A 15,843-nucleotide genomic window follows, 5' to 3' on the forward strand; every position below is an offset into this window, starting at 1 on the left:
AGAATGAAAGAGATTCAGTACAATGTACAGTAGAGGTCAATACTCTTGGGGAAAGAGCAGAATTTATGGTAAATGCTGACAAATGAGAGGTAGTGAAAGTATTCAGTGGTAGGCACAGACTGCTTAAGTGGAAAGACTTGGAACTTGATTACTTTGGGGTTATACTTCACCCTTAAATTGAACTAAAATGTAATTTAAATATGGCACTATTAGATTTTTTTTAAACCAATCTCAATTCTGCTTTATAGGACAGACTTACTGAAAGTTTGTTCTTACAAGAATCCTGTTTAATGTTCCTTCCATGATATCTCTTTAAGTGGTGGAATGTAATAAATGATTCTGTCCATTGGTTGGCAAATTCAGCCAGCCCAAGGTGGTTAGTGAGAGCATATGGGACTCCTAGACTTTTTAATATTCTAGCTTTAGGAGTTCATGAGAATACTGTTTGCTGACTGGAACTGAAGTGTGTTGGAGCCAACAGTAATCAGCATTATCTGTTAAAACACAAACATCACCTAGCTAATATCACTATTTGTGAGTCAGCTATGTAAAATGTTAAATTGTGTGAAGAGTGGAAAATATTTGTACTGGACTAAAAGCATTCTGGTTCTGGCAAATTATTTACAACACTGGCGCTTCTTGCGGGGAAATAATTTCTCTAATATTAACACTTGTCTGTCTTCCATGATATATATATCTCTAAACAGCACTTGGTTTGCAGCTTTGTGGTAGCAGACCCTGTGACATGAGGATAGGAAGATTGTTTTCCCCACCACCACAAACCAAATGTAGATTTGCTACTTGCAGATTTTAGTAAGCTGTTTTTATAACCCATCCTAGGAAGGTCTAAAAACAGTAATTTGGGATATTGCATTTAATAATTAGGCTTATTTGTTCTCTGATTTTGGACCAGGAGATACCACTAGAAGGGCACATCCACCATTTGTGGATCAGAGTTCCAATTTCTTCAAATTCTCTCCAGCAGCAATTTTTTCTTGCTTTGAAAATATTCTTTAATTTAACTAGTATTGGATATAGGCTTTCTAAGCAGCTTCACCCACTGGTATTGCAAATTGCAGGACTTGTCTCTGTTCCATATCTGCAGGCACTTTTTGTGGCATTTCCCCTCCTTAGTGTCTTTATTCCATCTACTGATGAAATGTGGGTATTCCCTCATGTAAATTTCAAATACTATTCCCTATGGTTAAACATTAATCCTTATATCACTGTCTATTAATCTTAGTGATTCAATCATAGAGCATTGTAATTGCAGATACAGATGAAATGTAAGGGAAGGGAATTAACATTTAGTTTTGACCTCATCATGAGACATAATGGTTTCACCTCCAAGCAGTTGGTTCATTGGCCTGATTCTGGCCACATCTCAGTCTTTCAAGTCCCACAGAATTCTGGATTACCCACAATTGAGGACTATGGGGCTAGACGTGAAGAAGGTCTGCTTGAAACCTTATGTGGGATCTCTAGAGTCATTCTTTCAAATGAATAACTGTAGATATTAGAGGGTCTCTACTACTTTGGTATCCATCCAGTCCCACATCAGTGCATTCTGGGTTGCTGTCTTTGGGCCAATACTCATCTTCAGTGCATCCAATTTACTAGTCATCTCAGATGACATGCCTGAAAGTATAATAAAGGTGGGAGATAGGGTTGTCTCTTCTTTTCTTGCATAGATTGAGATAGCTGTTGCCAACCTTGCAATTGTTTCTCTGAAACCATAATTGGTATTGAATTACTCATACACCTTGCTGGATTCCAAATTAACTATCAGCCAGGAAAGAGATCTGGGCCTTGTTGTGCACACTGAAGACTCCTGCTCAGTGTGCTGCAATATTAAGAAAGCAAATGAATTTTAGGATATATATATATCAGGGGTAGGCAACCTATGGCACGCGTGCTGAAGGCAGCACACAAGCTGACTTTCAGTGGCACTCTCACTGCCCGGGTCCTGACCGCCAGTCCGGGGGGGTAGGCGAGTCTGCATTTTAATTTAATTTTAAATGAAGCTTCTTAAACATTTTAAAAGCCTTATTTACTTTACATACAACAATAGTTTAGTTATACATTATAAACTTATAGAAAGACACCTTCTAACAATGTTAAAATGTATTACCGGCACATGAAACCTTAAATCAGAGTGAATAAATGAAGACTTGGCACACCACTTCTGAAAGGTTACTGACCCCTGATATATAGGAATGGGGATGGAGAATAATACAGAACATATACTATTACATAAATCAGCAATCTCATCTAGAATATCATATTCAGTTCTGGTGATTCTTTCTTATATAGATTCACCAGAACTGAATATGATATGAATAGTAGGGGTTCAGTGATAGGCAAATTCTTACGTGAAGAGTGAAAAAATAAAGAAAGTTGTACCAGCAGTTTTATCAGCATAATGCCAACAAAACTATTTTGGGAGAGCATATTCACACTTGACTGCTTGTGCTGATACATTGTGTCCACATGCCATCGAAATGCATTAGTGAAAAGCATTTTCCACCATTGGAAGGCATTAGTGTCCTCCACATCACCTTCAGCTGCACTGCCTTGTTAGAAATTGTCACTGAGTATTGTGGACCTCTCAGGGAATTGTGGGCGCATGGGGTGAAGAGCCCACATTTCCTTGTTCTCGCAGCTGCTGTTTCACGCCATTTATAAACTGTCTGCTGCAATCATAGACGTAGCACAGACGAACATAGCTCTGTTCTCTATTGTAATAGAGGCAATAGCAAGCCTCATAGCACAAAAACAAGACGATGAAAGTTTTCCTTGCAGTGTAGAAGCATGGCAATTGCATATGGAAGCATGAAACTCAGACCATTATTGAATGGCAGGAAATCAGTTTAATGTTGGAAAAATCAAGTTGGGTCAGTCATCAGCAAGGTATGCAAAGCAGTAGTGTGTCCTGCTGCTCAGATTAATCAGGCTAGGCAATGTGCAGGAAATAATTGTAATGGAATGTTAATCTGTATTACACTGTTCATCCATGATGTGGCACTGTGTGTAAAATACTTTATTTAAATGAACCTCAGCCATAGCTGGCAGAGCATCAGAGGATCTTATGAACAACACATCTGGTGTGTATAAGCAAGTGCTGTGACTGGTTCATATATAGTACAGAAGAACACGATAATAATCGATGGATTCAGTGAGCTGGACTTCCCAAACTGCGCTGGGGCAATAGCACAATGGGATCCCAATCTATTGGGTTTCTATGCACTATGGTAAGAAAGAATGTCCCCATTCTGTGTACTCCTCCACCCCCAGGCTTGGGAGTACTTCCTGATGGTTATGTTGGCCTTTTTGTATATCACTCTGGTTGCATATCTGACAAATACTGTGTGCTCTGGAAATGTCTACACTACATGCATTTTTAGAAATGCTGCATTTCTTCCCATGCTGAAAGCACTCTCCCCCTCCTTTTAGTTGACGTGCTTAGAAACCCCATCATGGTTCTTGGTGACACTACCTAGCCTTTATTTCCCTGGCTCACACACTGGTACACCTTTCCATGCTTCTGGGCTGCTTAAGTACAGCCTGGAGCAATTGCAGAATGACCACGGAGTGTTCCTTTGGGAGACTAGAGGCCAGGTGGAATGTTCCGTGAGATCACAACCTCAGTGAGGAAAACCTTCCTTGCTATATAGTATCTGTGAGACCAAGAGCAAGCCCCTAGTTTTAGAATGGATGTGTGAGGTGGACAGGCTCTCTGCTCAATTCAAACAGCCTGAAAGTGATGGCCACAGAGGTACCATCAGATGATCATGGGAACATCCTATCATAGTGGGCTGGTGTCATAAACAGATAGCTAAGGGTTAACGTCTCTTTCACCTGGAAAGAAGTAATCTGAAACACCTGACCAGAGGACCAATCAGGAAACAAGACTTTTCAGGTCTGGGTGGAGGGAAGGTTGTGTCTGAGTTCTTTGTCTTGTGCCTATCTCCATCTCGGCTATGGGAAGGATTTCTCTATTTCCTGCTTTCTAATCTTCTGTTTCCAAGTTGTGAGTACAGAGATCATAATACAATAGGGGTTATTGTTTTTTTCTTTTGTATTTACATGGTATAGTTGCTGGAATGCTTTGAATTGTATTCTTTTTGAATAAGGCTGTTTATTCATATTTCTTTTAAGCAATTGACCCTGTATTTGTCACCTTGATACAGAGAGACCATTTTTATGTATTTTTCCTTTCTTTTTACATAAAGCTTTCTTTTTAAGACCTGTTGGAGTTTTTCTTTAGTGGGGAACTCCAGGGAATTAAGTCTGTGCTCACCAGGGAATTGGTGGGAGGAAGAAGTCAGGGGGAAATCTGTGTGTGTTAGATTTACTAGCCTGACTTTGCATTCCCTCTGGGTGAGGGGGGAAGAGAGATTAGCTCTCGGTACTTCTGTTTTCCAAGGCTGGAAACGGGGAGGATGGAATCCCTCTGTTTAGATTCACGGAGCTTGTTTCTGTGTATCTGTCCAGGAACACCTGGAGGGGGGAAGGGAAAAGGTTTATTTCCCTTTGTGGTGAGACTCAAGGGATTTGGGTCCTGGGGTCCTCAGGGAAGGTTTGGGGGGGACCAGAGTGCCCCAAAACACTCTAATTTTTTGGGTGGTGGCAGCTTTACCAGGTCCAAGCTGGTAACTAAGCTTGGAGGTTTTCATGCTAACCCCCATATTTTGGACGCTAAGGTTCAAATCTGGGACTAGGTTATGATAGCTTGCCTAAGCATCTTTGACTGTGTCAAAGCTTAAATATTACTTGCTGAAATAATTGAGAAAGGGTGCCCACACACTGGAAAATTGTGCTTAAAAATTAACAGGCTGTTCTGCCAGTAGCCAATGGCACCATAAATGCATTTTGGTGATTGTGCCTAGTGGTGTTTGTTTGACTGTGTTGTCCCCAGCCATGCTGCACCATGACTTTTAACATTCAACATGTCTCCCTTCTGTGCCATCTGTAATCCATGCACATGCACAGTACATGTTGCCTTTTCAAAGTGAATACAATGCCTCCAGCTCAGTGATTCCAATACTACAGCAACTGTAGAAGGAAATGTATATTGTGTGATCCTGAATTTGTAAACTGAAGTGTAGCATGTTTCTATACACGATTTATGGTGTCTTGCCAAGCTGCCTGCAATGCCTTAAAAGCACTGCTATTAAACAATCAGATAACTTTTTATTTCAGAAGGCTGAAAAAGCTACTGGGGGGAAGCTGTTCTAGGCTTGATTTTAACAAATAGGGAGGAACTCGTTGAGAATTTGAAAGTAGAAGGAAGCTCGGGTGAAAGTGATCATGAAATCATAGAGTTTGCATCTAAGGAAGGGTAGAAGGGAGTACAGCAAAATAGAGACAATGGATTTCAGGAAGGCGGATAAGGTCAGACAGCTGATAGGTAAGGTCCCATGGGAATCAAGATTGAGGGGGAAAAAAACTGAGGAGAGTTGGCAGTTTTTCAAAGGGACATTATTAAGGGCCCAAAAGCAAGCTATTCCGGTGGGTAGGAAAGATAGAAAATGTGGCAAAAGACCACCTTGGCTTAACCACGAGATCTTGCATGACCTACAAAATAAAAAGGAGTCACATAAAAAATGGAAACTAGGTCAGATTACAAAGGATGAATATAGGCAAACAACACAGGAATGCAGGGGCAAGATTAGAAAGGCAAAGGCACAAAATGAGCTCAAACTAGCTATGGGAATAAAGGGAAACAAGAAGACTTTTATCAATACATTAGAAGCAAGAGGAAGACCAAGGACAGGGTAGACCCACTGCTCAGTGAGGAGGGAGAAACAGTAACAAGAAACTTGGAAATGGCAGAGATGCTTAATGACTTCTTTGTTTCGGTCTTCACTGAGAAGTCTGAAGGAATGTCTAACATAGTGAATGCTTACGGGAAGGGAGTAGGTTTAGAAGATAAAAGAAAAAAAGAGCAAGTTAAAAATCACTTAGAAAAGTTAGATGCCTGCAAGTCACCAGGGCCTGATTAAATGCATCCTAGAATACTCAAGGAGTTAATAAAGGAGGTATCTGAGCCTCTAGCTATTATCTTTGGAAAGTCATGGGAGACGGGAGAGATTCCAGAAGACTGGAAAAGGGCAAATATAGTGCCCATCTATAAAAAGGGAAATAAAAACAACCCAGAAAACTACAGACCAGTTAGTTTAACTTCTGTGCCAGGAAAGATAATGGAGCAAGTAATTAAAGAAATCATCTGCAAACACTTGGAAGGTGATAGGGAATAGCCAGCATGGATTTGTAAAGAACAAATCGTGTCAAACCAATCTGATAGCTTTCTTTGATAGGATAACGAGGCTTGTGGATAAGGGAGAAGCGGTGGATGTGGTATACCTAGACTTTAGTAAGGCATTTGATACGGTCTCGCATGCTATCCTTATTGATAAACTAGGCAAATACAATTTAGATGGGGCTACTATAGGTGGGTGCATAACTGGCTGGATAACCGTATTCAGAGAGTAGTTATTAATGGCTCCCAATCCTGCTGGAAAGGTATAACAAGTGGGGTTCTGCAGGGTCTGTTTTGGGACCGGCTCTGTTCAATCTCTTCATCAACGACTTAGATGTTGGCATAGAAAATACGCTTATTAAGTTTGCAGACGATACCAAACTGGGAGGGATTGCAACTGCTTTGGAGGACAGGGTCAAAATTCAAAATGATCTGGACAAATTGGAGAAATGGTCTGAGGTAAACCGGATAAAGTTCAATAAAGACAAATGCAAAGTGCTCCACTTAGGAAGGAACAATCAGTTTCACACATACAGAATGGGAAGAGACTGTCTAGGAAGGAGTATGGCAGAAAGAGATCTAGGGGTCATAGTGGACCACAAGCTAAATATGAGTCAACAGTGTGATACTGTTGCAAAAAAAGCAAATGTGATTCTGGGATCCATTAACAGGTGTGTTGTAAACAAGACACAAGAAGTCATTCTTCCGCTCTACTCTGCGCTGGTTAGGCCTGGAGTATTGTGTCCAGTTCTGGGCACCGCATTTCAAGAAAGATGTGGAGAAATTTGAGAGGGTCCAGAGAAGAGCAACAAGAATGATTAAAGGTCTTGAGAACATGACCTATGAAGGAAGGCTGAAAGAACTGGGTTTATTTAGTTTGGAAAAGAAAAGACTGAGAGGGAACATGATAGCAGTTTTCAGGTATCTAAAAGGGTGTCATCAGGAGGAGGGAGAAAACTTGTTCACCTTAGCCTGTAATGATAGAACAAAAAGGAATGGGCTTAAACTGCAGCAAGGGAGATTTAGGTTGGACATTAGGAAAAAGTTCCTAACTGTCAGGGTGGTTAAACACTGGAATAAGTTGCCTAGGGAGGTTGTGGAATCTCCATCTCTGGAGATATTTAAGAGTAGGTTAGATAAATGTCTATCAGGGATGGTCTAGACAATATTTGGTCCTGCCATGAGGGCAGGGGACTGGACTCAATGACCTCTCGAGGTCCCTTCCAGTCCTAGAGTCTATGAATCTATGAACCATGTAAGCATGTATGTGTGTTCCCCTATGATGTCAACTACATTAAACCATTTATTAGTGTTGCCTCAGTTGAGTTGCTATGCACTTGCTTAGTGTTAATATTGATGCAGTTAGGGCCTTTGCAATTAAAAAAAAGCTATTTACAATTTTTTTTCTGCACAGACAACAGGATAGGGGAAAGGATGGTTTTAGTATAAAGTGGGCATGAGATCTGAGTTCATGCTTGCCTCCTAATGTCAACAGAGGAGAGGGACAGGTTGGTGTGGGTGTGTGATGTAAGAACACGCACCACAAAGTATTTTCAGACCTATTGGGGAGAAAGAGGATAGTGGTAGATGCCACCTCTCCCACAGCAAAGCCAACATACAAAAATATATTTGCCAAGACTTTGGGCAGATCAGCCTAAGCAGGGTTTATTTAAGGAGCATTAATGATCACTTCTACCTACCAAAGTCTCTCTCCTCCAGGGACAACGTGCAAACATGAGACATTCACAATGAGAGGCAGGGGTCTAGCTGCATCCCATGTCAAACACTTCCTCCTCATGCAATTCTCTGGGGGAGAAGAGTGCCTTCCTCCTCTTCAGATGTGAAGTGTACACAATAATTACAGAGATGGTGGTAGGGTCCCTGCTGCATTTAACATTCAACATGGTATAAAAGATGCAGGAAACCCTTGAACTCATCATTCTCCTTCACCTTTTGGTGCCCTTGCGTCAGTTCCGTTCATGCCATCTTAGGCCTCTTTGCCAGAGTATCAGGGTTCTGCCATCTCCTTCAAGTTGCTATATTCTTCTCGCTCGGAGTATCCTGATTGGGCCTGGACACACTTCTCTTCCCCGCTGTACAAGGAAAACAAGCACTGCTCCAAACTAGGCAGCAGCATAAGAGTAAGGAGCCATGTTTGCAGCAAAAAGGTAGCAGATAACTGATATGGTTGTGAAGAGCAGGCTGGGCATGAAAAGAGGTGGACTACCGGTCCCTGTGAAATCTGTGCAACAACCAGTCACTCCTGAAGGGAATGTTACACCATGAAGGATTGCTTATACCAGTACACATATGCCCATAGTGCCACTGTGCCAACAATAATGGGAAACCACTATGATGGAAGTGGAGAATTTTCTTGATATCAGACAAAATTAAGTGGCAATTTTGTTTTAAAATATATTTTTATACCTACCAAGTTATTTTGGTAATTTCTATAATTTATGGTTATTTTTTTGCAAGCTAGAAGCCAAACTTATTAATACTCCCTTTACTGCTGCTATCCTGAAATACTTTAAATATTGATCTATTTCCTTTTCAATATTCACTACCACTTAGGGTTCTTTCATCAAGAAATTCATGCTCCAGTTCATTTAATGGGCCTACACAAACTAACAATTTCAAACCTGGCTGCCTAAAGTTAGGCTCTTACATATTTTCAAATGTGATGAGCAGCAACATTGCCTATGACTACAGAGGAATTCATGGACGTGCAGGGCTTCAAGTCAGGCCATAGATTAAAAATCCCTAGATATGGAGTTAAGAATGTATCTTCAAACAAGCAAGGTTGAAAGTTTTGGCTGCAATCTTGCATGGGGGCAAAGTGAGTGTAATACTGCCTACATATGAGTACTATATTGCTGATAACGGAACACAATTTAATCTATTCTAAGATATAATTAATGTAACTGTAGTCTCCCTATATTGAGCCAATTGTAAATTAAATGGCTTTTACTAGCACCATTATCTTAACTTTCACATCAGATAAATGTAGTGTAGGGTTCAACAAATCTCAGAAAGTTTCATAAAAATATATATTTTGCCCTAGATTCTGGCATACAATGAGCTCAGTATAATCTCACTTCTACTCTTGCTCATGTTCTTTTTACTTAAAAGAGTATTTTATCTTTCAGTTCTCTCTAAAACAAAGGGGATGGGTAGCTATTAGACACTCCCTTTCATTTAGAGGGCCATGAAGAACAGTATGCCTCATTTAACCAGTTCTCCCAGATTTCTTGTAACATCAGGATACATCTCTGGCCACGTCCAGACTAGGAATTAAAATCGATTTTAGATACGCAACTTCAGCTACGAGAATAACGTAGCTGAAGTCGAATTTCTAAAATCGAGGTACTCACCAGTCTGGACGGCGCTGCATCGATGTCCGCGGCTCTCCGTGTCGATTCCGGAACTCCGTTCGGATTGATGGAGTTCCGGAATCGATGTAAGCGCGCTCGGGGATCGATACACCGCGTCCAGACTAGACGCGATATATCGATCCCCGAGCAATCGATTTTAACCCGCCGATGCCGCGGGTTAGTCTGGACGAGGGCTCTGTTTCGGACAAGTTATCAAGAGCAGATCTCTTAAATTCATTCAGGTCTTTCTCTCACTTACCCTATTAAGTCTTTTCCATTTGATATAATTCTGATTTTGGGAATTAGCATATTTCAATATTAACCCTAACACCAGTATTGTAAGCCCATATTATCATCACCCTCTACACTTTTTATTTACATAGAAATTCCAGAATTATATATTCACTTTGTTTTAATCAGTACCCATTATGGTTTTTACATCACAACACAGATGAAGCTTCACAGTTAGAACTTTAAAGATTTAAAAACAACAAGTGAATTTCCCTACCAACAAAATAGAAAGACAGTCTCCGTTCATTCTACTCAATTCTTCAGTATCTTGGCATTGTGGAGCTTTTTATCCTTATTTGTTAGGTTTCCCCAGCTGCCAGTGCTTCATTGTTGCTGCTTGTAATCCTATGTCCAGAGACTTCCAGAATGTTTCTTTGTTGCTAGAGCTTGATATCTATTTCAGGATTTTTATCCCTAAATATAAAATAGTATCTGAAAGGCTAGAATGAAATTCCTAGCAGTAAAGGATCATGGATCCTTTCAAGCCCCTTTTTATTTAAACTCTCTTGAAGTACCTAGAGTGTAAGCAGACAGATCTTTATAAGTTTATATTGTTTCCTAGAAAAAAAGCTTTTAAGGTCAGTTCTCCAGCTTTCCTCATGATGGCCTCTTTCTGATGATAGCAGTACAGCCTCACTATGAAGTCTCTTGCCATTGTTAACCTCGGCAGAGGATAGAACACTGTCACTTACAATCTCATCTGCTCTCTGCCAGTCAAACTCAATGGAATTACCAAAGAACCACCTTTAATCCCCATTGCTCTTTTTTAAATCCAATTTTGCTTTAGCCTACTACTTTGATCAGTTCCAACTGCAGTGTTTTCCTGCTCCTGTCTCCATGATGGAAACTCTACCTTCCAAGTCTAACTTATTAATTCCCAAATATTTGCTATAAAAAAAATCAGTCCTCATGGCTTTAAAACTCTGCCAAGCAATTTATCTTTTGTTAGGATGTTCTTTTCCCAATCCAGGCTTGCTTTGGGTGTCCTGGGAGCCACGTTGTCTTCTCCACTTGCAGGTGAGAAGCTCTGAGTTCACAAGAGTAGGTTTTTTTGGAAAGCAACTTCTAAAATTTTGAATTTATTTCAGGAGTAGGTAAAAGAAGGCTTACTTTTTGTAGAGAAAGAAGACGATTTTTCTCTTAGAGATCAGCTGCGGCAATCCTAGCCCATGGATATCACATTCTACAATTTGCTTTGATATATATTAAGATAAATAAACAAACAAACAAACCTCAATTCTGAACCTTTCTAATCAGGAAGAAAGCAAACTTTCCCTATCAGGATTCACCAGTATTAGAAAATTGCATAAAATATGCAGCAAACCACAATGCTGATCCCACACAGGCTCTGCTAGCGTTATTCTCTGCATCTGTGCCAAGTTTCAATGAAGTGAATGGGCACTCACATGCCCCTGCTAACTGATCTCCCTGTCAGATCAGGGCTACTGAATGCTTTACAACTTTTGTGAATGAGGAAGTATTAGTTTATACTGATAACACGGAAGGCTTACACTTAATGTTCACTGCTACAATGAAAATTTTACTTTAAAAAGTTTTCCTTCAAAATTTGCTCCTAGAACAGGGGTAGGCAACCTCTGGCATGTGTGCCGAAGATGGCACACAAGCTGATTTTCAGTAGCACTCTCACTGCCTGAGTCCTGGCCACCAGTCGGGGGTGTGTGTGTGCGCATTTTAATTTAATTTTAAATGAAGCTTCTTAAACATTTTAAAAGCCTTATTTACTTTACATACAACAATAGTTATATATTATAGACTTATAGAAAGACACCTTCAAAAATTTTAAAATGTATTACCAGCACGCAAAACCTTAAATCAGAGTGAATAAATGAAGACTTGGCACACCACTTCTGAAAGGTTGCTGACCCCTGTCCTAGAATAACACATCTCTTGTGTTACTGTAAGTTTAGTTACAATACAAGTTTTACAAATCCACTGAAAAGATGACAATTGATTTCCAAAGTTTGAGTGCAACACTAACAACTTAAACGACAAAAACTTGTAAACCATAGGCTCAGGTGTTTTAATATGAAGAGACTTAAATTTAGAACTTCAGAATAAGCATTTTTGTTCCTCCATTTATTTTGAGAAATACAAAACATGAGAATTAGTTTACAGTTCTGGCACAAAAGCTTTTAAAGCAATAAACTGGAGATGGGATAGGTTTTAAAAACAGCGTATACATTGTTACCATTTAAAAGTGCCTAGTAAACTAACATGTGATTTACTATTTCCTCCTTAGTAAATATTAAACCTACTTAAATTGCACATAAACCAGAATTTTAGTTAAAAAGTATACTGTAGAAGTCTAACATTAAAGCAGTAACTAGAAACTAAATGAAATGTAAGAGAAACATTTTGGCTCAACTATCAAAACTTAAATGGAATGTTTAAAAGAATTCAAATAAGGCATAACATTTGACTCTGGTTATAGCATTGATTACATACTGTTAATTTGACAAAAAACAGTGGTAAAAGTGTTTTGTTTTAAGTTCTTCAAAAACCTGTGGCTCTACTGAAAAAAATTAGATGTGAGTATCTTGATTAAATTTAGCTGACGACAATCTGTAGGCTGTCAGTCATCTTTTCCACAAGATTATAAAGTATTCTTGTTTTTAGCTCTCTCCTGATGTTTACAGCTTTATGCTAAAACCTTATTAGAATCCCTTAGCTCTGATTATTTCCAGATTAGGCTTTTTTGACAAAAAAGTAATGAACAACTGCAGAATCCTAATATATATGAAAGTGTCAATTAGTTAACTAAATGCACTAGCTTGCACTAACAAAACTATGACATTTAAAGATCAAATTCTTTACTTACCTGGTTCACGCTACTAAAATAGATATAGGGTTTAATCTGCAAAGCCCTACTTAGCTATGGTTGTAACCCTGTAATGTAGATGCAGTCTACGGTGACGGAAGGGTTTCTTTCATTACTGTAGGAACTTCACCTCCTCAAGCAATGACAGCTAGATAGATGGAAGCATTCTTAGATTTATCTACATTTAGGGGTTAGGATGACATAAGTACCAACACTCAGGGATGTGGATTTTTCACACACCTGTTTGTCGACCTAAATTTTAAGTGCAGACTAGGCCATAGTCAATGGGACTACTTACAACGTGCCAAGTTAAGCAAATGCACATCTCTCTGCAGGGATTTGGGCCATGATATGTTAAATTAATTCAGTAGTCTTTGCTAAGTACAAACTTTAAGAGCAAGCACCAGACTTAATTTGGAGTCTTCAACCAGTATTTTCAAAACTGGTTATGACTGGCTACCCAACTTACGATACTTTAAACAGGGCCCAATTTTCAGTTTGGGTACTCAGCACTTTCTGAAAAAACGGTCCTTAAGTCTTAAAAGTTACTCGATTTCTGGGTGAACCCAGAGTCCCTAGCTGCTTTTGAAACCTTGGCTTTCAGGCTTTCGATACAAGTCAGAAACCTGATGTTATTTTTAGCATTTTGTCAGAAATACTAACTCATTGACTTGGTATCTGGTTTGAACGTGTATGTAATCTTATTCTTGATTATATTAAGGTTTGGTATAATATACACACTAGTAAGATACATCAGGTCCCGAGAGAGAATGGGCTGTGATGACTTTCAATAAACAAAGCAAACAATGACTCTGGATGTTATTGTAAATGCTCCATAATACACAATCCATAACGAACAGCACAGAGCAACTAATGTATATGCAAAATAGCGTCTTCTGCTGTGAAACTCAGCTGTTTAGAATTGTAAGGATGCCTGCTATGCTCAGATCTATGCATTCTTCTGATAATTAGAGGCATGCAAATTTTACATATTTAAAGAGGCATTCTGGTAGGTTGGCCCCCAAACTTAGGCTTTGTGAAAAGCATTATAAAGTCTAGTATAAACACTCAGTCTCTTAATGAGAAACTGTTTAGACTGTCAGTTTGACTACTCCCCTATAGGGGTTTACAGAGCAAACATTGCAGCCCTGTGCTAATGCAAGAAACCCAGTAAGTAAATTGACTAATTGCACTCAGGGGAGGGGCGGGGGAATAGTATCAATGTGGAGTTGTGTTTGAAGTTATTCCAGTTAATAAGGCAAGATAAGAAAAAATATTTTAGCATATAGTGTCCCATTAAACCTTTCCTTAGATGAGGAATACAGAAGACTAAGAAACAGTATCAATTTCACCCAATATTTGATTAAACTTTATTCCTGTGGAGGAAGTGAGCATGATAAATTTTACCAGTTAAGGTTTAAACTTTAAAATATGGATTGAGACTAAAAAACCTGACATCTAACAATGTAGGAGTGCTAACAAATATGAAAGATGCAGCTTTTGCAAAAGACGACTCAGGCACTTCCTGTAGTAGTCCAACTGAACAATATATCACAAAATATCTCTTTATGCTATCATTGTTATGAACTAAGCATTTTCAGTGTTAGAAACTTAAAATTGTTAGAAAATAATTGGGTTCAGTGTAGTTTGGCACACAGATGTGAAGCAGTCTTGATTCATATGTGCATCTAATAAAAACCAAAAGAGTGGAGTGTATTTTTAAACCAGACCTTGTCATCCTAACAAGTATACTCACCATCCAGGGATAAATTAATCTGGAATGCCATTTTGAAACCCCTCAAAGCTACATTCCTGCTACTGGAAGAGCCTAGCATTTTAAATTAACATTTTAATTACAACCGATTTTATCAACTATTTGTTTGGCTCATCATTTGCAGTTTTTAAAAATGTGCATAATGGCAACATTAAGCTACCTTTCTCTCCTCAGCTCAACTGACAGATAAAAGGGAATACATTAGAAGATTATACATCAATTTAAAATTAGATTGTGGCTTTCAGCAATTTTAACTACTTGTTGTTCTAATGGTTTGATTTGTTCAGAAGGTATTTCAGAAGGCCAAAAAAATATTTCCCAGTATTTCTCAGTGGAGAATGGGTTCTTCATCTCCCTTTAGAAGAGTATGTAGCTACTAAAGCATACCTCAACTACTCCCACACTGAGAAGCTTTGGATCATATAGGTATGGTTCCCCCACCTAATGATCCCACCCCCGTAGTATTGCAAGATGAAAGCCATGGATAAGTCTGTTTACTGATTTACTGACAATGGGGAAAGTAATCCGAACATTCAAAGTTAAAATATGGTTGTGGAAATCTATTAGGAGCCTAAACTCTCTTCAAGGAGAGTTCAAACTTCTTAGGTTCAGTGTGTGATGGTACTTACCCTTATCTCTGAACACACCATCAAAGAAAGAAAACCTAAGTATTTGTCCAGAATTACCAGCAAATAACCCACTGTGAAATTTTACTCTTTACACTTGCAGTCTCTAGATTCACAAATGTTTCTTCAACTTAAACCATTGAAAAAACTAGTCTTCATTCATACTTTTGCATAGTTTTGGTATTTCCTGGGGTTGTACTTTTGTTCTCTCTTTAACTTCCATTTCAAAGGAACTCATCTGTCACATATCCAAGCATTTAAATGAAAGTCTTCAGGTGAGAAACTAAGTCCCATTTAGCAGCAAGCTGTCCAAAAGTAACATTCTTCTGATTCAGTCAGTAAAGATTATTTAGTTTTATCTGTACTTTCAGATTTTTCCCTTTGTATCATGCAGCGACGAACTATGCTGTCAAAACTTCCTAGGTAAAACAAACCAATGATGCGAAAAATGCCCATGCAAACAACCTGCAAGCAGAGAGAAAGAACTTCAGCTATTTCAACATGGTTTTTTTATTATAGTTTATATCACTTGACTGTTTTTACTTAATAAGCAAACACTGAATTTATATTGCTTACCTGCGTGAGGCTGTGAATGAATAAAATTTTATTAGAGATTTGCCTTGGATAAATTAGTTAACTTATCTGTGCCACAAATTCCATATCTATACAATATTCTC

General features: G+C 38.9%; 1 protein-coding gene across 2 annotated transcripts in view; it reads right to left on the reverse strand.

The window, feature by feature from the left end:
• Window positions 1-12,003: 12,003 nt before the first annotated feature.
• Window positions 12,004-15,843, reverse strand: part of KDSR (3-ketodihydrosphingosine reductase) — a 38,243-nt gene continuing 34,403 nt past the window's right edge. For both annotated transcript variants that reach the window (XM_030552272.1, XM_030552271.1), the window contains one exon: window positions 12,004-15,631. In XM_030552272.1, coding sequence (XP_030408132.1) covers window positions 15,512-15,631 — 120 coding nt within the window. In that variant the 3' untranslated portion in view covers window positions 12,004-15,511. The remainder of the gene's footprint in view (window positions 15,632-15,843) is intronic.

Source organism: Gopherus evgoodei, chromosome 2 (genome assembly GCF_007399415.2).
Source record: "Gopherus evgoodei ecotype Sinaloan lineage chromosome 2, rGopEvg1_v1.p, whole genome shotgun sequence".
Classification (NCBI taxonomy): domain Eukaryota; kingdom Metazoa; phylum Chordata; order Testudines; family Testudinidae; genus Gopherus; species Gopherus evgoodei.